The 23771-nt window shown below is 36.6% G+C and overlaps 1 protein-coding gene across 1 annotated transcript in view; it reads right to left on the bottom strand.

Moving 5' to 3' along the window:
• The window catches only part of ADAMTS19 (ADAM metallopeptidase with thrombospondin type 1 motif 19), a 130176-nt gene that overhangs the window by 86420 nt on the left and 19985 nt on the right, over positions 1–23771 (bottom strand). The window contains exons 3-6 of the mRNA XM_058043872.1: positions 18266–18431; positions 11551–11723; positions 10521–10604; positions 9527–9684 (exon numbers count right to left, since the gene is read on the bottom strand). Of these exons, the coding sequence (XP_057899855.1) occupies positions 9527–9684; positions 10521–10604; positions 11551–11723; positions 18266–18431 (581 nt within the window). The remainder of the gene's footprint in view (positions 1–9526; positions 9685–10520; positions 10605–11550; positions 11724–18265; positions 18432–23771) is intronic.

Raw genomic sequence — 23771 nt, 5'->3', positions numbered from 1 at the left:
GTATTTATAATGTTAATTTGTTATTTTACTTTAAAAAATGGCTGCTGAGGTACGCATGAATTGGAAGGTTGGGAGGGAACCAATAGGCAAAAAAAACCAACGAAAGCACCTCAGATATAGCGACCCCACAAACAAAGAAGTTCTGGTTTTCTGCTGTGCCACAGAGTAAGGATTTCTGTTTTTAGGGAGAGACCATATGAATCAGAGGAATTTAGTTCTTATATTCTGTCTATGAAGGCAAACAGATAAGACAAATAGATTGATAATGATAAAGATATACATACAAAGAAACACCCATTTTCCAGGAACAAAATACAGGAATTGTTTGGTGCTTGAAATGAAAGATACTGACACTTATTTTTTTACCAAGTGTAAGTACTCCAAGGGCTGTTTCTTTGTTGCGCACAGACTATTTCTACATAGGGATTTAGCAAAAGCAATTTCTGGAGGTTGGCAAATTTCTGCCAGTTGTTAAGGGCCACACAGATAGATGCATGGGGTTAAATAGCTTTTAATTAACCAGTCACCACTACCAGATAATTCCACAGAGGAGAAGTAGAATGGCATTGCCATAAATTGATAAAGTTGTGAGCAAAGTGATCAGGACAATCTGGTAATATACTCAAAAGGGCCTTGGAAATTGAGCAAAAGGTGGTGAACAAGAAACTATAATCAGACACAGAAGAAATTTATTTTATTTTTTCAAACCTGCAAGAAATTGCATTAATGCACTGGGTTGTAACACAATTCTTTGTTTTGTGCTATGTGACACAAGGAACTTATTGTCTTCTTAAGCAACATGACAGAATCATTAGAAATATGGGACTTGAGGTGAAGCAAGAGAACATGTGTAAAGACAATCTAAGGACATTGACTGCCTTCCATACACACCCACCCAACCACCATAAAACACCATAAAATTGATTGATGTAATAGTAAGTAAAAAAAAAAAAAAAAAAGAAAAAGAGAAAATAATTATGTCATACCTCCAACTGTAAAAGAATGCTACGTTATGTTTGAAAACTGCCAATATCCAAGAGGTTTCTGCTCATGTAATAGCTTTCTTGTCATATACTTACTGACTGTTTTTCTTTTGTTTTCACTTCTTGGCTGAATCAGACTATGATTATGTTGTGCATTCAGGGTTTCATTATGGGACTTGGGGAAAATGGTACTGCTATGATTTGGCAAGAGGGAAATACAGTAAACCATTCTTAGATCCCGACTTACATCAAAGGAATGTAATGCCTCCTTTAATATCCAGGAATATGAATGCATTACATATATAGGCTCTGTAGTAAAGATTTAAAATTCTAGCTATCAGTGACTCTCACAAAAATAAAGCACACTACTAAGACCTCAGACAGATTATTTGCCTTCCTCCTTCTCATCCCTTCTCTCAGCAAAGCAGAGCCAAAATATTAAAATTACTGTTACTGCATATAGAATATTTAGGGGCACAGTTGTTGAGTCTGTCAATGAAAGCAAGAAATAGTAAAAGCCCACCTACTCCAAACAGTACCCAGGACATAATGTCCATTACTCTAAATGGCTATCTTCATATACATGGAAGAGAAAACAGGTTCTTACTCAAGTGAAGGAAAGGAGGAGCTTTCACACTATTTATGCCTGAATTCTGCACTTGAATGAATTGGCTAACCCCAGAAAAGAATTCTAAGCAAGGACAGACAACCACTACTGCATTGTTTCAGAAAATTATGTTTAGTTAGTAGATTTTAGTTCATTGAATATAGCATTAGGAAAGACTTTCACAGCACACAAAGGGTACTTAATTTCTAAATACAAAGTATCTCAGTACTTTGTTAAAAAAAATCCTGATGTGTATGTACATCAGAAGACAAAAAGAACAATAAAGGCAGACTAAATTAAGACTTACTTTTTGTAAATAATTGCCAGTAATTTATCATTTTAGATAAATTTAATACCTGTTTTTGGCAAGTCAAAATATTCAAAAGATCTATTTTTTACTCAGCCTGGTGTATCATATCATATGTTTGATTGGAGAAAAGAAGAAAAAGGACAGTTAACAGATTTTACCTGTCTACCAGATCTTCATTCTGGTTGCACTCTACTCCAATTTCTCTAATGTTTGTAATTTTGAAACATATAGGTAGCTTGAATAACAGCAGAAGTTAGACTGCTTGAAACTTCAGTCTAACTTCTGATGTTATTGATTCCAGGGCTTACCACATTTTTGAGGCTTATTGCTGAAGTAGTAAGTTTCATCAAGTCGTAAGATTTTCATAAGGAATAGTTTCAATTAATGGTACTCGTGGCAAGTGACATTATCATCAAATTGCAAACGCCTTCACTTGCATTGTGCAAAGTGAATAACTACAACACTGAAGATGTTCTTGTCTCTTCACATAACAGGACATTCTGAAATACTTCTCACATATAAACCAAGCACACATGTACTAATTAACAAATGCACTTTTAATGACAGCAATTAAATCTAAAATTATTTTGGTGTTAATCAACCGCAAGAAAAATTACTTATTTACTATTTACTTGGGAATTTAAATAAATGGAAAATGGTAAATGGCATTTCAGACACTGTTTATTATTTTGAGGGTAAATCTCAAAGGCATCAGTATGTACTGGCCAGTGTATTTTAGGAAAAACAGGAAATTATATATTTAATTATTTCAAATGGTTAACACATCACTTAGGCACTGTAAAGCTGAATTGAGATTAAAAAGGGTGATATAAATAATCATATTATTATTATATTATAAAGCTCATATTCAGAATGAAAAACAACAGTTTGGAAGTGTGATAAGTAAACAGCTGAACTGAATGTATCATTAACTTATTGAAACAGACACAGAGTAGTTAGGAATCCAAGAAAGGTGCTTTTGAGTGAAGTCTAATAGAACCTAGACGTAGCATTAGCATTAAACAATGATGCAGAAGAAAATACAGGAGCATTCCTGGCAAAGTTTAAAAATTAAATGAGTTCTGATAGATACACATAGGAATCAATACACATCAAATTTTAAAGATAACTCATTTGAGTAAATTTTCTTCCAGTGTAGCCAAAAGTGGCCTCCCAACTTGATTAGACAAAACAACAACAAAAAATGAGTATTTGGAACCAGGCAGTAGAAAGGAAGCATCCTTGGATAAAGATACAGGAAAATATCAAAATGACACCACTTTTCTGTTCACACAATATAGTGGCCAGTTTTGGCATTTATGCTTGAAAAAAAAAATTGTAAAGCAGAAAAGGTCTGGAAAGAAGTGAGAGAACAATTACTTAGAGTAACCTCTGTAAATTACTCTGAGACAAAGAGTTGTGACTTCAGCACAGCCCACCAGTCTTTTCACAGGGAGGAGTTTTCCAACAGATTTCAGCAACAAAGGCTACAAAGGGTATGGTTGAAAGCTGAAGTAAGAAAAATTAGAAATACATCCAACTGCCTATTCAGTAGTACATAACTGTAAATAACCAACTGCTAAACAGTTAATCTTCCTTTCTTTCAAATTTTTTGTCTAAAACTTGCCTTTCTTAATCACCAGAAAATTAAAATGTAAAAATAACTGTATAAATTTTATGTTTGGGTCTCACACTAGATATTCAGAGATTTTAAATTCAGTTTAAGTCCATGTATTTCTATGGAACAGACCTGTACTTGTGAATAGAACATACATAGCCTAATTATTAGAGCTTGAAAGAGTAAGCTGACAGCAAAAGGTAAATTCATGCAAATTTTTCCCACACCCATTATTACAAGCATTATCACTTCACAGACTCAAACATATTAAAAATTAAAAAAACAAAAGAGCATAACATGACTTAAAATTAGTGAGATTTTTTTAAAATACACAAGGTAAAAATACAGGACCTCAATCTTACAGGAGATTCACTTTTTATTTAAATATGTCCTTTTCAGGTTTCCCTGCTTTCTTCCACATCTGCAATCCTATTAATTAAATAATCAACTAATTAATTATCAGAAAGGCCACGTGAGATTCTCATGAAATTCCCTGATGCCTCCTGGTAGTGCCAAATAAACCAAATAATCAAGAGATTGATAAATTGAGTACAAAATGGTCAAGAGAGTTGGCAGTACTGAAATTATAGTGATGAAGACAAAATTAAGAATAATCTCATCTCTCACCATGCATTTGCAAGAATTCAGCTTTCCAAAGCTGAAATTCTCTAGGAGTTTGAGGACTGCAGTAGCAGTTTAATAACCCAATCTCTATCTCAATGTGTTTCAGCCATTTTGACTGCCAAACACTCCAGGCTTTTGCAGTGACCCTGTGGTATCAGTTCCATTTATGCAGGGATCTTTCACAGTCTTCCTCCTCTAAATTTCTTGAGGATTTATTTTTGGTTCAGAAAGGTAATAAAAATCAAATTCAGAAATTTTGGCTGTTCATTGGAAGGTAATAGCAACACTAAAATAAATCTTGTCCAAGCTTTGGGAAGAGTTCTGGATGGCTGAAACTATTGGAAGTGAAACAATCTAAGTGCTGTTTATGCCATTAGATACTTCATACAACACGGTACTTTCTTACAGTGAAAGGAGCTAACAGCACTGTTTCAATTATGTGTAACCCAGGGCAAGGAGACCTCAGATTCTGACGATCAGAAAGAATAAAGGGCTGATGCACATCAACATGGAATATCACTACCTGATGAATATGAGGAGAATCAGAAGCCTATTTTCTGTCACAAGGACATGTGAAAATATCAGTTCTGAGAAGGAGAATAAAGAACTTGGTCTTTTTCTGTATTATTCTTCTCACATTTTTTTCTACAAACCACTGTGACACAACAGGTTGACCAATGCACTGGAAAAGCAGCAAGATGCATAAGTTTTAAGCGAAGGTAAATTCTGCCTCATTCTTGTAAGCACATGTTTATACACTTCAAAGCTTTCATTACCTAATTTGTAATAGAGGCTATATAGGAACTTAAGCACCATCACACAACAACTGAGAATTCCACAGGGCTTTTCCTGCCATATTCTCAGTTACCTCATTCAGGTCAAGCACTCTGTGCAGATAGGAACTGATAATGTCATCTCAGGGGCCACCAATATCTGGGCTTGTCTCTGCACATTCAGACCCTGTACCTTAAAAGGCAAGGAGGATGTTGATGCAACCTGCTGCATTTTTTCCTCAGAGAAATTATCCACCTTTTTATAGCTAGATACAGTTTATAGATAGACAGTATCTATATCAGATAGATATACTATCTATAAAGTAACTGTGCTAATTTATAACTGTGAATACAGTAAAACTTACCTGATAAAACAGGTAGTTTTATCAAGACAGTCCTTAAAACACTTTTTACCTTAATTATCACATATATCCATCATCCCTAGTAATCTTCTAAATAGATTACAATCCCTTTCTGCCTTTCTTCTGCTTCATGACACCATACTTTAAAGAGGATACCAGTTCAACAAAATAAGCCAATTTAAAGGGAAACTAAACGAAAACTGACATCATGAAATAGGGCCAAAGTAAATTGAAATGAATTGGTAGCAGATATGCATCATTACAGTCTAGCTGGGCAGCAGAGAAAGCTGTAGGGAGAAGTTGGTTTTGCTTTCCTTCTTACAGAACAAATGCAAAAATAAGTTTTGAAAAGTACCTTTTTCCTGAAAATGGCCATTTGGCTGCTGAATACCAATCTCTACAACATCCACATCACACTCTTTGTATTTAGGCATTAAAAATTAGCTCTGCAGAACACTCAATACTTCATTTCTAACTCTTTTGGTTACTACACAAAACTGGCATGTGAAAGCACACAGGAAAGCTTTTACAAAGAACTCTTGCTGTTCTATTATCATGTGAGACAAAAGAGGAGATGTGGCAACTTTTAGGAGGGCTGCCACAGAATGTGCTGGATACTCAAAACTTTACACATTTACTCAAAAAACACCAAGCAGTTGGTGTTCATCTGTATAAACAAAATCATTTCTCTCAATAAGCAGACCTGCTGTCCAAATGGAAGTTGTGACAATGGAGATTGTTCCCTGCTTGCAAAACAGAATGAGACTCTGAATTAACAAAAACACACGTGTAGAGCCACACATGGTGTTAGCTATACCATAAACCTGATGATGTGTAGAGGTAGCCTGGATTAGCAAAACATTCCCAGTCAGAAAATTGCTCTGGTCTGATTTATTAGCAGCTAAAGCAGCTCTCAGGTGGGAGGCAGTACAGTCTAGAGAATAATACCACTGCAAAATAAAAACATCAGAAGAACAGATCTTTAATTTCTGGCTCCAAAAATAACCTATTATCTGATATCTAACCAATCATTTTCCTTCTCTGTACTTCAAATTCCATAAAATTGATCACAGACTTAATCCAAAAAATTGTATTTAAAATGGCAGGTAAAAAATTGCAGACAACCCTGGAGCAAGTCCAGACAAGAGGCATGAAAACAATCAAAGGGCTGGAGTGCCGCTTTTATGAAGACAGGCTAAGAGATTTTGGGTAGATCAGCCTGGAGAAGAGAGGAGCTCTTTATACAACCATCCAACACCTAAAGCAGACTTACAAGAAGACTGGAGAGGAACTTTTTACAGGGGCATGTAGCAACAGGACAAAGGGGAATAGCATTAAACTGAAATTGGCAAGATTAATATTAGATTTTAGGAAGAAATTCTTTGCTGTAAAGGCGTGACATTGGACCACGTTACCCAGTGAAGCTGTGAATGCCCCATTTCTGGAAATTCTAAAGGCCAGGTTGGATGGGGCTTTGACCAATGTGCTCTAATACAAAATATCCCTGCCCATGTGATTGGGAGTTTGGAACTTGATGATCTTTAAGGTCCATTCCAACCCAAACAATTCTATAATTCTATGAAATCAAAATATCATTATTACAAAGCAGAAAAGCATCTTAACATCAGATCTTTGCAAAGCTTTTTTACTATTAGAATCATAGAATGCCAGAATTTTTAGTGTAGGAAGGGACTTCTGGAGATCATCCAGCCCAATCCTACTGTCAAGGCAGGGTCACCTGGAGCAGGTGATACAGGAACATATCCCAGTGGGGTGTAAATGTCTCCAGAGAGGGACATTCCATGACCTCCCTGGGCAGCCTGTTCCAGTGCTCTGAAAATCTCAATGTAAAGAAGCTTTTCCTCATGTTGAGGTGGAATTTCCTGTGTTTTGGTTATGGTCATTGCTCCTTGTCCTGTCACTGGGCACCACTGGAAAGAGTCTGGCACCATCCTCTTGGCACCTGCTCACTAATGAGATCGCCTCTAAGTCTTCTCTGGACTAAACAGGCCCAGCTCCTGCAGTCTCTCCTCAGAAGAGAGGTGCTCCAGATCACAAATCATCTCTGTGGCCTCTGCTGGACCCTCTGCAGTAGTGCCTTGTCTTTCTTACACCGAGGAACCCAGAGTTGAACACAATGCCATGGGCAAAGAGCAGGGCAGGATCACCTTCCCCAACCTGTTGGCCATATTCTTCCCAATGCATCCCAGAATCCCCTTGGTCCTCCTGGCCACAAGGGTACACTAGCAGCTCATGGTCAATTTGTCATTCCAGAAATGCTGCATTAAATCCAAAAAGCTGTGGGGCCAAAAGCACTGACAGCTGAAGACTCCAGACCACGGACTCTCATCAACTTAACTTGCACCACTTGCACCAGTTCAGAATGCCTCTGCCTCTTCCCACAAAGGCTCATTAAGCTGAAGAAACAATGACAGGAAAAAGGTGTCACATGCTCTATTTATTGTACAGCATCTTACTACTCATGAGAGGCACCTTATAAGCTAAAGAATGCAGCCCAGTGTTCACTCTCTTGGCCCATACAGGCTTGAAGCATTTGATACTTGCTCTAACTGCTGCTGCTATTGTAGATACTGCTGGCTGCCTCAGCTATCTCAAATAAGAGAGCCCAAGGTTTCTAGCAAACAAGCAGAATGCTGTTGCTCACTATCCTTGAACAGTCACAAGGAATAGCTAGATGTAAGGAAGTCTATTCCCCTTCAGCCATCCTGATTAACCCAACGCCATCTATGATACTCAGGCATCCTTTATGCCTTAGCCCAAGTTTACTCTTTCCTACTGCTTGCTTCTTTTCTTTCCCCTTCTTTCTTTCCAGACCTTCCTGCCCTACCCTGCCCCAGCCCCACAATGCACTCACTACTATTAAAATCAGTTTGGGGTCTTAATCTACAAAATTGACTTCTAGTCTGTTACTCCAAGTATGTTTCCTGATGAGCTTAAGCAAAGTTGCTGCAGAGAACATTATTTCTTGTGTCTTCCACTAGACTTGAAAGGAGCTTGTGAGAACTACAGCTTACCTCATTATAAATGTGTAACAAAGAATAATCTGCCCCCTCAAAGCCCTGATAATCCATAAAGCTGATACACACATCAAATAGAGCAGGATGACACAGAGTAAGAAGTGTGGACTTTTCTCAGAAAAGAAAAGGGATTGTACAGCAAAAGTAGCAACAAAGCTCTTACCACAGACAGTTTGGACTTCTAAATTTCCTGCTTCACATAAGTGACTGGCTCTCCAAAGCAGGAAAATTTAGGGAAACATTTTTCTGCTTCAAAAGATTGAAATACACTATGGACATTGGAATAATCAGAGTAAAACTAATTTTAAGAAGAATGCATTATTTTTATTTTCTATAGGTTCTCAGTGAGAGTGCTGTGAATAAATGGCAAAAGATGGCATGCAGGTGTAAAGATTACAGATGGTTTTAGAATACCATATCACTGACCAGCATGGGACTGCACAGCGCTATTCCACTATAGCCAGTCACAGGAATTTTCTTTGGAAGGGAGCTCTGAAGGTTACCCAGTCCAAGCCCCACCTCGAAAATGGCACTAAGTCCAACCCTAGGCTGGTTGAATCATTATTCTGTCTCTTCCTCTGGATCATGCCTCTGGATCAGACAAAACCATGAAAGTCCCTGCTTGGAAGGAAAGAGGTGAACTGAAGGCCTATTTCCTTCTCAATGTGTGAAATGCCTGACACTTAAGAACTACAAGGAACTGCAGATCTGGAATCACACCCTAGTGCTGCAGGACATATCCTGAAGATGTACATGATGTACCTTCAGCACACAGTGAATCATACCAGTTCTAGATCAGTTAGGAGGGAAGCATAACTCAGTAATGTGCCTAATGCTGGTCTAGCTCTGAATGGTTTAAATATGCTTTTGTTTTTTGTCTGAAAGCATCTACAGGTTTGGGGTGCTGCCTCTTTTAAATGAAGGCGCATGGATGAAGGATTCCAACCTTTGCTATACAGATAAGGTCTTACCTATGTAGTCAAAGAAGAAACAAGTGTAACCTGTTCATCACTTCAAATATTTACCATCTGGGAAATACTGCTTTCTGCACCATCTTTAGCAACACTTTATCACCAACTTTGAGATCCAGATGCCTCAAAAAGGTCCCTTCCTCACTGCAAACTAAATTCTTACTATATTGGCCATCTACTTTGATCTAAGTTCACACTAGCCTTCTGCCTATTTTTAATGCTCATCTTTCACTACTTTACCTTGTTATCAATATAGCTGCATCAACTGAAGTCATGTCTTCTCCCCAGCTTGTTGACATTTCTAAGTGTATATCATTCTTCTTGCCAAATTCCTCATGTTGCCATTTACAAAAGCTTTCCAGCATTTTTTCACCATGATGTCCAATATACATATCTGCCTGGAAATGAAAAACAATTAATGTTATTAAAATTAGGATCCTATATGTAGAATTTAGAACCTTTTTTGACTGAGCTAGCAAAAATATTCTGCTTTTTATGGCATAATATGTCCATGGCAAAACAACTCAAACTTCAGGTGCCAAGACCACCTTCCTTACATGTTAAAGATATAAATGAAGATAGTGCATTAAGAGTGTACATGTGTACTAGAGTTCACTCAAACTCTAGTCTTATTTATTTCCTGACTTCTCATCCATGGTGAGGAAAAGTATAATGGTGTTATACTGGTGTTAAGATGCAGAATGAGAACAAAAAATGAGATTACTCCAGCTGCTGAGAGGAACTGGAGAAATAAATTATTTATTCACTGGAGAATTATAGTATTTTAGATTAGAACTATTGGTAAGGGGATTCCACTTCCTTATAAGCTAAGTGCTATATCAGCTTTTGTTTGTCTAGGGATTAGACAACAAAGAACATCAGTCCTCCTTCTGCAACCCAATGGATTTAAAGGAAATTATTTTTCTATTGAGATATATGACTGCACAAAAAGCAGAGCAGAAGCAGATTTTGCTAAGATCTGCCTGATTTCCACATGGAAACTCTGACTGACTTTTAATTGAAGGAACAGATAAATCTCAATACATGCAGCACATAAATTAGAAGATTAATCTTCACTGGGGCTGCTTGTCAGTGGAAATCACTACATAAGATACGAAAGCTAAGAAGGAAATTTTTTAGCCATTGAAGTTCATAAATATTGCAAGCTTTTGCGGAGCCACAAGCTAAGTAGCATTACCCTCTACATGCTAAGACAAATGTCATAAATACCTACTGGAGTCTCATGAAGAAGGACAAGTTTAGTCACCCGAAGATTTACTTGTAATCCTAGACTCTTGTGTTGGAAAAGATTAAAAACCTAAAAGAGAAAAAAAAAAATCCAACAAATAAGAATATGAATTTGTATTGCACGTACACTAAAAATAACAGAACCCCAAAGAACCTCAAAAACTCTCATATTCTACTGTGACTGCTTTTATTTTCTGTAGTCTGAACAGAACATTAAGATAATGTACTGTGTTGGTCTTGTGAAGTGAAAAAAGAGCTTAGGCAATATTCATTCTGGGAACATAAAAAAAGACCTTTTCCTCTCAATGACCACAATCACTTTATAAACTGTGGCCTTTTTCTCCAAATGTTTACATACATATTTAATACTATTCACATGAAAATTTCTATTCATTTAAATCCAAGATCTCAGACCAAGTGGTCTCAGCCAACATCTAACTCTCTAATTCTTCCTATCATTCAGAATAGTTAAAGCTCATATTAATTTTTCAGCTTATTTTTTCGGCTTATGCTCCTTCCTTAGAACAATGTTTCCTTGTATATTACATATGCTATTTTTCACTGCTTTATGCACCAAATGCTTTATACACTACAGCTCCAGATAAAACTGGAAGGGAATGTAATTGTCCAAATTCATTAATCTTTCTTTTTTTCCCACCACCACTGACCACACAATGCTTTCCCATAACAATATCATGTCTTCATATCAAGCACAGGTCACCAGAAACTATCCAATATCCCAACCTTTCCAACAGCATGGGCTTCTAACCAAAAAGTCATCTTGTTCTCTCACTCCCAGGCTTCCCCAAGATGTATGACCAGACAGTACAGACAAGCCTGCAGCACTACGATTTTCTGCTGCAAAACATATGGACTAAGTCTGTACAGCCTGCTGATGGTCCTGTTTTGACTGTGCCTTCCAGGTGTTCAGTCAGAATCACTAGAAGGAGCAATGAAATCAGCCTGCAGTGCATTTCTGGTTGGCAAGACATCAAAAATAGTTTTAAATTTCCTACCATGTTTAAGATGGTTAGAATAAATCTTCTGGCAGCATCTGTTCCATGATACGAAACCATAGCTGGATCTGCCACCACAACAGTTTCTATGTTGTACTCTTGAGGCAACTTGTAAGAGTATCGCTTTCCTCTTCCACTTTCAGACACTTTTTGAGTCTTGGATTTCCTTTTATCTGTAAACCAAAAACAGTGCTTGAGAAACTCATCCTTCAAACTACCCCTGCAGTACTTTTCAGGATTTGTTACCCTTGATTATAACTCTCATCATGTGGAAACTAATAGCTACGGATTTTAATATGTTGTGCTTATTTGCTACTGCCAGTGCTAAGGCTCATACTGAAGGCATGTATAAATATGTATAAATACTACCTCATACTACTACTATGTATAAATATTACCTCATACCAAGAAAACAGAAATTTTATCCATCTTTTCAAATAAAATCAGAAAGATTATTTGCAGCCTTTCAACTAATGTATTTATAAAAAGAATATGTGTCTCTTTGGTTTGTGGGAGAAAACTCAACTCATGTTGGGTCTGAAGGAAAAACAGTGTCACTGACATTGCATAATTTTTGTCTGACCATCTTCATAAATCACAGAGAAAATATCTTGATGTCTCGATATCTTAGCATACAAGACAACAAACACAGTTGCGCCACAAAATCATGTATTCGGTAAATACATGCAACAATTCTGTGGTTTGCAAAGAGGAAATAATATTTCAGATGAATGACAGAGAATGACATCGGTTTGTTACAAATAAAAAAGTGAATTTTTACTGACATGACTTCAAAATCTGTGCTCCCATCATTATAAGCAGCTGAAGCAAATAAAACCAAACCCCCTGGAAACAGGCCTCCAAATCTACCGAAAGCTGAAATCTGAAAACATGTCATGCTTATTGTAAGGTTGAAGTCATTAATGGTATGAATTTTCAGTTTCCCCTCCAAAAACCCAACAAAACTGCCCTTACTACTAGGATACATAGTAGTATGTAGTAGGATACATAGTAGTATCGTAGTACTTCATAATACAGGAGCCAGAAGGGGGTCAGATTTACATACAACAGTTAGCAACGCCATTTTAAATAATCTAATTTAAAACAAAATGAAAAATTAAACTTATTGTAATAGCCAAATATTGTTAGATCCTCTTGAGAGGATGTAAAACTTCTGGGACTGATCTCATTAAAACCAAGTGAAGTTTCTTGAAGCATCTAAAATGGAATATCAGGCTCTCTGTGATGAAAAAAAGTAATGTTTAAGATGACAATTATGTTCTGGAAACAATCAAATATTCAGAATTTTAAGACAATGTTTTGCAAGTCAATCAATCTCATCTCTAATTGGAAAGTTCCGGCAGTATATTTTATAATACATGACCACTCTCCAAAACATAAGTCACTCTTCAGGACAATGCTAAAAATGAACTCCCAAAGTCAATTAACTAACAAATTAAATTTAAAATATAAAATACCAGTGGAAGAGGGGTCTGTGATTTAAATATATGTGTAATATAGATTTTATGTAAATATAATGCAGATACATATTTTTCAATGTAACACATCTAAATTACGCACACTTAAAAAAGGTTTCTATCCTTTTTCTGAATCATTCACAAAAGATTACACATTTGAATTATTCAGTCCATCCCAGTACATCTGAGAAGGTCTTACTGATCCCTCTAGAACTGGTGGCACATTTACTAAAAGAAATAAGTATGTATCCTCCAGAAATAAACATTTGGTGTTCAATGACCTAGAAGTAGAAACAGCTATAAATTCAAGCTATCTTAAATTAAAGTGCCTTATTTTGATCCTTCAGACACTTGCTTAGCATTATAACTTCTGCTATAATCTAGCCTAACTCATGTTTGCTAACTGTGGATCTACAGCCTAGTTTATAAAATATTACGTGTGTTTTCATCACTCTTTTGAGAATAATTTCTAATGAAACCTCAGTGTTAGTATTTGTGCCAAAAAAAAACACCTCCTATAAGCTATAAACTATGGCTTAACATAAGAACATCTAATGCTATAAGTGTAAGCTATAGGTCGAAGTTTAAACAGCAAACTCAAGTGGGTTAAAAAATATCTCTTATGACCCACCTGGTCAATCTGCCTTCTTCCTGGGCACAGAGCAGTTTCCAGCAACAGTTTATTCACTGTTCATTTCTTTGTAAAAGACAGCAGCTAGTGATTGAAAACTTTAAATTCAATCTTAGCATGTACAGAGAATTCTCTTAACACATTCTCCAGAAGTTATAACTAGTAGTGCATTTCTGTTCAGAACTGACAGTCCACAATAAAATATGTCATTGTGCTAAACACTAAGAACACTGTGGTCCCATAAGCTGTTGAAACCTCTGTCTTTTGGGATTGCAGTGAATGAGAAGACTACACAGCTCTCTAGACAAGCTGTCTGCCCATCATTTGTCTGCCTTAGATATCTCTCCCATTAACAAACCAATGGGCAATCTGTTCTTGGCCAGCCAACCTTTTCCAAATTGCTGGCAGAAATCCCCATCACGAGATCTCATTTATCTGAAACTTGTAGCTCTTTTCTAAGAACTTTAAATAAATGGAATTAGTAATTTTGCTACTACTGGTATTCAAATAACTGCCACAACTGCTGCCAGATAACAAGGGAAACAGGCTTTAGGCAAAAACTCATGTTTCCTTACATATTCATAAATCAGTAAAAATTACAAAGAACTGGTCATTATTGAAGGCAAAGTCTGTCAGAGATAACTGCTGCAAAAAAACCCAGATACATAATAATTCATGTACTAACAAGATAAAAGACAGACTATAGATGCATAAATTCATCTTAAAAATTTAATTACACTGCCAAAATAAAAGATAAATTCTACAGGAGAGGTCTGTGCAGTAAGACTTCTGTTTGTGCAACTAGGTAGAATAAGGTGATTCCATATCCGTAGACTACTTAAAACTCAGTTGACTGAAAGATAGGAATACTGCATTACTTCAGCAAGAAGGGTAAAAATACTGCAGGAAACTAATTTGACATAAAATAGGCAATTAAGAGAAAACAAGCAGAAATGTTAACAAAACAATTATCCTACATTAAAAAAATTTAGAGCCATCTACTATAATCAGAGGTTACACAAAGTATCTAAGCCAACATCAAGAAGAGGCTGTGACTACAAGACTCCTGGACACCTTCAAGTCCTCAGGCACAAAAGCATTTCCTGAGTATATGCACATGCAGCCCAGACTAGAGAGGAATCACCACCACTCCCCAGGGGGTAATCTAGTCATACGGAAATTGCAGTGTTCTGCCTACACAGGGAATATTGAGGAGCTTAAGAAGCCATGAGCTATACTGCCACTATAATTTGAATAGGGATTTAAATACTTTCCTACAGAGCGACAACTTTTTCTACCCAAGGAGTAGAAATTAATATCTCAAGTAGCACCAGTCTCCATCTTATGCAATCTCTTAGATCCATGACGAATATTGTTTGCACATTTTATTGCATATTTTATCACATATAAACAGGCTGTAGAGCAGGAATCAACACAGCTTTCCCAGCTGATCTCCCAGTCTACATGCCATAAAGTAAGACTTCTTCTTTTGATTCAGTGAAACTTAGCAGGCTTTTCCAGCGATATTCCATCATTCTAAGAGGAAAAGCACACTGGTATCTCAGGACAGGATATTGTTTACTGCCCGGACTAAGTGGAAGAGGAGTCTTCCAAATTCAGAAGGGATTCAAAATTCACATTAACCATATCCTGGGTAAGAGATTTCTTTTTCCCCAATATGCCTCATGCCTTCACCAGGAGTTCAGTTTACTATATAAACAACTTCAGTTTGGAACAAGTGCTTCAGAGCAGATAGAAGAAAAAAACCTTAGCTTCCCAACATAGCCCTTTGCTCTAATTACAACTGCTTCTCTCACATTTTTTCTCTAACACAGTTCTGTACTGGTTTCTTTTAAAGGTGTGGAGTGTAAGGTCTGTGTATGTGCAACTGGCTCACATACGTAAATAAATCATACACACGTTCAACAAAAGGATATATGTGCACACTGTTAACAATCAAGAAAGCAACTGCTTCTGTCAGTATGATTCTCTCCCTTGCCTAATTAATAAGAAAACTACTCCATTCACAAAAACAAGTTCTTTGTTCTCTCCAAACAAGTTTGGCTGCGTAGCAACTTTCAATCCAGCCCTCAGTGGTAACGGACAACAAACAATACCTTCTTTGATTGTGTCTGCTAGTTCTCCATGAAAAGCTATTATTGCCAATAGTGATCCTTCAACACCTCCAGCACAGACATTCATTCCTTCTGATAATTACAATTCATCACTGGCAATACATATTTGCTTGATAGGTAGCCAGCTTTTGAGATCAATTTGGATCAAAACCAGCAGGAGAAATACCTGTTTCTATCCTGAAACACAAACACTGCAGAAGCAAGAGACGTGGTTGTAAGACAGGACCATATTGCTGAAAAGTTAGTGTGTTACCAAGGTTGCAGCTGCAATATGTCACAAAGTTACATCTCTACCATGTAAAGGCTTATTTTTGATGCTTTTATTCACTTTAAGGCTGTACCATGTGTGCAAACATGCATGTATGTAACATGTGTCCGTAGCACGAGTATTTTGGTGATATTAACTAAATTCATGTCACACCAATAAATTGCTTTTAGCATAGACAGAGCTTTTAAGCATATAACTTACTGCAGTCACTCTTAGTAAAATAATCTGTAGCAGGGGAGTGAGGGACTGGTCTTCTAGAACAACATTGGTTAGAAAGTGCAGCTATTTATACTCCCTAACATAATAACATTGTGTCAGAAGATCCTACTTAGTTATGCACAGCTTGCCCTATTTTGAAATTTTAAACCTGATGGTAGATATAATGAAACCTCCTTCAAACAGATATTTGATTATCTGTTGACAGATTTATAAGAAATCAGAGCTTGGAGTGTAAGATTATTACAAAAGATTAATCCCATTTTAGAGTGTAGAGAAAGTGAAAGGATATTTGATAATGAACATCACAGAAGAATCATGTCCTTATGGACAAAGTTTGCATCCTTACTCATTTTCATACCCATCACAGTTTGCTACTTTGTCAGATAATCCTCCCCCCTTTTTGCAGTGCATACACCATGCATACTTTTCATTTTTTCTTTCTTATTCCCATACACATGCAGGCATGCATACTCTAACTCACTTTTCTCTAATAGGGAGGAATAAATAGCTTTACTTAATGTGAAAAATTTGTGATAATATGGAAAGTTTAACTTTCAGATAAGCAGTGTCAATGTAATACAAAGCTTAGAATATAAAGCCAAACTGGAGGAAGTTGTATATAATTTATTTCATCCCACTGCCAAAAGAGCCTTGCTTTGCAAATTTATCTTTGATTTCAAACTCTGGATGGATGCCTACCTATAAAAACAATACTTCCAAACTAGAGGGAAAAAAAAGCACCACAAAACCTGTCACATTTATTCTCTAACTATATAAAATGGACAGTGTAGTACAAATGTTCAGAAAGGATCAGACAGCTATGGAAAAGTTTAGGCTGAAAATGATCTCCAGAGGGCAGCTAGTCCAACCTCCTGCTCAAGTCAGGCCAAGTGTCAGAGTATGATCAGCCCTTTTAGAGCCATTTCTAGGCATGCTTTATAAATACTTGAGGATGTGGATTTGACAGACTCTCTAGGCAACCTATTCCCATGCTAAGCATTCTTGTAGAGATTTTATTTTCCTTATGGAAATTGAAATTTCCTTAAACACAAGTTACAACTGTTGTCTGTCACAACATACCTCTAAGGAATGTCTGGCTTCACCTTTTCTCTGCAGACCCTTAGGCACCAGACAACTGCAGCTACATCCTTCCTTTAGCTTTCCTTACCTGCTTGAAATAACTTAATTCCTTCTGCTTCATCCCAAATATCATATAATCCAGTCTCCTAACCATTTCAGTGCACTTCTGCCATTTTCTTTGCATTTTGCCAAGATTTCACTCACACATGAAAAATAAGCCTAAAAATGTGCACTCATTCTGGTTTATTTCCAAGGAGAAAAATAACTTCTCACAACATCACTAGAAACACCCTCAGCTCATGCTGAGGTCAAAGGACTGAGATGTCCTCCATCCTTTGAAGAATGACAGCTGATGATGAAGCAGTAAAAACAAAACACCATCTTTCACAAAAGCCATTTTTCGCTTCCCCAGTGAAAACTATGAAGTCATCACTATGTGCCAAACTTCTGTTGAAACCCTTCTGCTTCAACAACTTGCTCTACCTGCCATTGAGGAAGATGCATTAGCATTGTTTCATACACATCTAAATGTCATTCACAGAACACGAACACGTATAAAAATCACAGAAAACAGAAAATTTAGTGCAAGCATTGCACATGGTGAGTGATTAAGCAGCTCTGATGACAGAGAGAGACAAGAAATAGATTTAAATATTAATTTGAAATTAAGACGCGCCCTAAAGATTTCTGCTTTCAAATACAAATGAATATTAAGAAGCAGAGTCTATTCCTAATGGACAACTCCTTCTCCCAACAAGTGACATGCCACCTCAGCGTCCACTGTAGGGTACTGCTACAAGAATAATCAGTTCTGCTTCTGTCAAGGTTCTGATGTAACTACTATCTACTTTTCCTGAAAATATATTTGCTACATTACAGCTTTGCAGTGAGATTTTTATATTACCTGTAACAACACCACAGTAATGATTCTGAGAAGGAGGCTTTTCAGAAATTTTCTCCTCTACGGACCTTTTTCGTCTGTACACCCTGTGTGCATGTCCTGTCACAGCCAAAGTGCGATTGAGTGGCTCAATAAATATGAAGTCCTCATTAATCTGTATAAACCCCATCTGTAAAGGAAAACAAAAGGAACATATAAGGTAAGAACTTAAGTTGTGCACAGTCCTGCAGGAGAAAAAAACCCCACAACATTCCATTTAAGGAAACACTTTGTTTTAGTAACCCTATCAGCAAAGTGAGTACCTTTGTATTTTACAAGTTTTCTACTTAAATGAACTAGAATAAATTTCATTTATTTCAGCTAAATCTGGGTGGGTGGGTGGCTACATGCCAGTAGCATATGCACAGTAAAAGATACAGAATGTTAAAAGTTTACTTTGGGAGACCCAGGAGGTCATTTATATATGCACAGTATGTACAAAAAAGTCTATACACTGGTTTTATTATTTATTATTGTCACATTTTTAGATAACTATATTTAATGAAATAACAGGAACTATGTAAGGCATATGAATACATGCTGAACAAATGCGAGGATGGAAAAGAAATATTGTGGCACTCTTTTTACTCTTTTTAGAACTAAAAGAACCCAAAACTATTTTTAAAAGGCAGAAATCCCTTTTTGGTTTCCAGCAGTAACACCAGAAAAATATTTGAATAAAGCCATTAAGTTGGTTAATTCTTCCCCTGTCTCAATGTATTTATACACACTAACACACAGGAAAAGTTAACACACCAGATGCACATCTAATATTACAAGGGCACAGCCAATGCTGAAAAAAAATACTATAAAACATACTTATATAAATGCCACACAAATAAAAACTCAGCACAAACTGTTAAGCTTCCAATACACAAAAGTTTCCTATCAAGAGTAAAGCTGGAGACAGCAACGTTTGTGGGGTTTTTCTCCCCCCACATTACCAAGACTGACAGTTAATTTCCTCACTCTCTAAACTTAAAAAACATATTGTACTGTTTTGCTACAGAAACAAAACTATGTGATATATCTGGCTAAGAGAAGCAGACAGTTCTTCTGTATATTTTTATGTAGCGGCAATGGGGAAAAATAGAAAATAATTTTGTTTCTTCTGGAATCATGTGAGTGCCATTATCACATTGGATATCCTGTCTGACATACGAATAAACCACCCAAAAATATTCTGACCCAAGGAAAAAAACAAAATCAAAATTTTTGAGTGGTACAAAACACAATTTCATTCAAACACAACACCTCAAAAAGAAAAAATCCAACAATCTTTCTGCACAATCACATGAAATTAATGTGAATACACACACTTAAGTTTTCATTAAGTTACAATAGCTAAGGAATGCTGAACAGATGTCAAAAGGTCATCACTAACACTGCACACAAACACAAATGTATTCCTTCTCATTTTACACTTACCTTTTAAGTTCAGTTCAGCAGGAGCTTTAAATGTCACATACTAGAAAATTAGCCAGCTACATATTGCTAAGTAATTTCTGTACACCTACAAGATAACACTTCTTGAAAAGTTATCTTTAAAAAGGCTACTTTTACATAACAATTAACTTGTCCTATACAAACTTCAAATTACGTGAAATAAATTTATTTAAAAGCATAGTTCTCAAATACTAGTAAAAGGCATAAAACACTTTTCATTCAATTTTTATGTCGAATGCTGAATTTCACTCAGACATAGATCATTTTACTTTTTTAAAGAATTATTTTGTATATGAAAGATGTTGATTAAATATAGAACAAGAATAGCAGCTCACTAGTGGTGCTGCAAGTATCCCCTGTACACCAACCAAAAACAAAGCCTTATTCCCTCCTGAACAGAGTCAATCATAGAACATTTGTCACATTTCTTCCATCTCCATTCTCCTTGTTGCAAAATGAAACCAGGGCTTTAAGATGATGCTCTTCAAGTTGTCATCATTCATCAGACATTCTGAAAAGTTGTGCTAGGACTGACATTTAATGTTCTCTTCCAGCTCCTTGCAGAAGGAGCAGAAAGGGAGGTTTAATTCATTGGTAGAGAAAACCAAGATATATTGCCTGTTTCCTGAGTCAGAAGTTAAAGAACCGAACAGTGATGTAAATTTATAGATATGCAAATGGATGATTCTCAGACAAATATGGATAACCAAATAATCTTTGATGTCATTTTGACTGCTTTTGGGGAAAAAAACCAAACCAAACAACAAAACATTATTTCTCTAACTTTCACATAATTTCACAGGAGAAAGTGGTAGGTGAAACTGTAGCTTTGTCAACCATGCTCTTCTATTTTCATAATCATTAAAAATGGAGTTAAGAAGATCTTTTTATGAAGTAAACACAGAAAGCAGAGAAGTCAAAGCATGCATTCAAGCATTTCAGTTTCAAAACATTTTCAGATATTGAATGCTGAGGCAAATTACAGCCTTTAGACAGTTCAAAGGGCAAAACTTCCATGTTATGAGAATGTGCAGCAGAACAAGGATTAAAAAGATGGAAAAGCAAAACACTAATATCCATCTGGGATAGAACTGTGAGCTCGGACAAACTGACACATCTTCCACCAGTTTCGTTTGAAAAAATACTACTGCTCACAGATGCAATTGAAAAGCCCCCCAGGATGCTGGACACATCTCATGTAAAGGTAACATAGCATGCCACTCTTTCCCCCTGTAGCACACATATCTCAGTAGATTTCAAGCCCAGTGCAATCTAATTTGTCAAAAAAAAACCTTCAAATTTTGTAACTATTGATAAACTTGGTACTTGCTCCGTATTGTATTTATTTATGAAATAAAGAGAGTCCTTAAGTTTAGGGCAAACTTCAGCTGATGGGCAAATAAAACTTCACTTGCAGAAAACTAACTTTTTGCCAAATTTGGATAGTGGGAAACCAAGACAAATGAAAACAGCACCTTTCCCCAGCGCCTTGAGTGGTACAGGTCAGGTGGGGAACAGTGGGTTACAATTTCTCCCTGCTGCAGCCAACTCTCCACTGTCTTGTGAAGCAAATGCACACAGCGAGTAAGGATGGGCTGTATGAGACTCTACACCTTCCTGCTCCCACCATACTTCCCAAGGCAAATATCAAGGGGAAAAATGCACTCCTATCAGATGCATAAAATGTTTATGTTACTTAGTACACATATTGCGTCCATCAGAACCACAATATTAATGTCACATTTGCAGTATAAAAATAAAAGGTTCCCTTCACTTCACCATAAGAAAAACCAAATTGTCTTTATAAGGTCATTATTTACTTGTTTTGAAACATAATTTCATAACAGGCTTTGTGCTATTTGTCAAATGTCCCAAAACTGAGCATTAATTTCTGAGTAAACAGGCAAAATCTTTTATTTACATTTCAGTATCCCATTCTGAAGGTTTTTCTCCATGATTTTAACAATCCAGATTTAATTTGGTGACTTGATTCTAAGAATTCTATCAGAACCTGACCTGAGCTGAAGCACAACAAAAAGTCTCCAGCTCTTACTAATGACTTCCCATCTATAAGAACCTTCATTGCTGAAGGCTGAGGAAACATAAGTGCTTTCAGTTCATAAGTGCCTTCTGTCTTCAATTCACGGTGTTTCACAGCTGTGCACATCATTTGCACTGCCCTTTTCCTGTAGGTTTTCTCTACCTGTCTGTTCACTCCAATCTGCTGCACGGAGTTAGGAGACATCACAGAGGGAAGTGTCAGTATTATCACAGTTGACTGGCTTTCAGCTGCTGACATAGTGATCAATCCAATCCTTTCTGTGATCTTTTTTAATCCTAGGGTTGTGCCTTACTGAAGTGCACAAACATGCACAATGCTACACCTCATAGCCTCAACGGAGGAAAAAAACATTTAGACTGTTATGCAGAGATCACTGCATTCAATGCATGTATTCAGGTACTAGCCCCCAGATTTGAGGTCTGTGGAAACCATTTTTGCATGGCTTTTAAATCCTTCCAAATCCTCTATATTCCTATACAGTCTGGTTTAAGATACACACTGCTCTGAATTCTTAAGAAAATCATTCTCTATATGAGAGGATGCTGCTCTCACGTTTAAGACAATGGCTACTTTTTTCAAAATGACCTGATGTTGCACAAAGATGTAGGAAAACATTTATGTTGCTACTCCGCAGCACTCCCTATGCTAATAACAATTAAACAGGTATTCACAACACTAAGCCATAGACTGGACTTGATAAGCTCAAAAGTCTTTTCCAACTTAATTGATTCTATGATACACACAAAATGTAACTGCAAACAAAATACATAAAATTTATCAATTCTAAATGCTCTATTTTTTTAAGTGTCTTTTTAGTAAAAGCACAAATGTACTTCCTAAATTCATGGTGGTGTTTTGAAGTCAGATATTCGGTCGCTGCTATCAGCAGTGAAACTCATGAATCACACAGGAGTCCCTCTAAATGCCAGAGCTATCTGCACAATTCAACAAGCTGGTCATCAGGTTCAAGTGACCACTATTTCTACATGCCAGCTTCTCTCTGTTCTTCTTGTTACAACTCTCAGCCTCCTGGAGACTGTAGACTTCTGGAACTTACACTGTCACAAAGTTCCCTGGTTCAGCTTGTGACCACTATTTTCAGAAAAGTCAGTGCAGTCTGAACTAATGCCTACTTGCCTTTTGACCATCAGAAGAATTTAGTAGAACTGGCAAACCAATCATAAAATGCTGAAATTATGTGCTCCATCCCCCTTCCTCTTCCCTTGTCCAGGAAGCTCTTGCCCACTTTCTGGTTGACTAATCTGTGGCTTAAAATACACCTAAACTTAAGAAACACCTGTGACAAAGGAAGGCACAGGCACACTCCAACACATGAAAAGACTGAAAAACCTATGAAAAGAATAAAAACCTAGCAGAAAAGACCACTTGCTACCAGTCATCCAGAGCTCTCCAATACTGATTATAACACCCAGTATTAACACAGCTCATGCACATTTTTCAGAATAAAGGACACTGTCTTGAGGGAAACACCAGCTCAGAGAACAATTGGCTAATTCCTCTAGCAACTTACCTGGCACAATGGAATTTCAGCTTTCCCTCAAAGTCATAAAAAGCCATTTAATCTTCTTATTCTAGCCAGAAAATCAAACATATTAAAATATATTTATACATCGTTCATGAGTTGCAGCTTTGCTTGTAGATTTCACTTGACTGTTGAAACAAACTCAGCTAAATTCAACACACTAAGTCAAACCAAATTTTCTTTTTGCATCATATGCATCATGCATTATTTCATTATTTTCATTATACAACCTAAATTTTCACTGCTTAGGTCCTGTAGTACTAGGAAAATAATGAATAAGACACAATGCAAATTACCTCTGTATTTTAATGTCTTAGATCCACACATTAATTCCAGTCTCCTATGTATTTGAGATTTTGTAAAATAGAAATTATCTTATCCAGATATTCTTATAACACAAATCCTTTGCCAGACTACAA

Source organism: Melospiza georgiana, chromosome Z (genome assembly GCF_028018845.1).
Source record: "Melospiza georgiana isolate bMelGeo1 chromosome Z, bMelGeo1.pri, whole genome shotgun sequence".
Classification (NCBI taxonomy): domain Eukaryota; kingdom Metazoa; phylum Chordata; class Aves; order Passeriformes; family Passerellidae; genus Melospiza; species Melospiza georgiana.
Note: the sequence above shows the minus strand (reverse complement) of the source record. Positions and strands in the feature narration are given on the sequence as shown.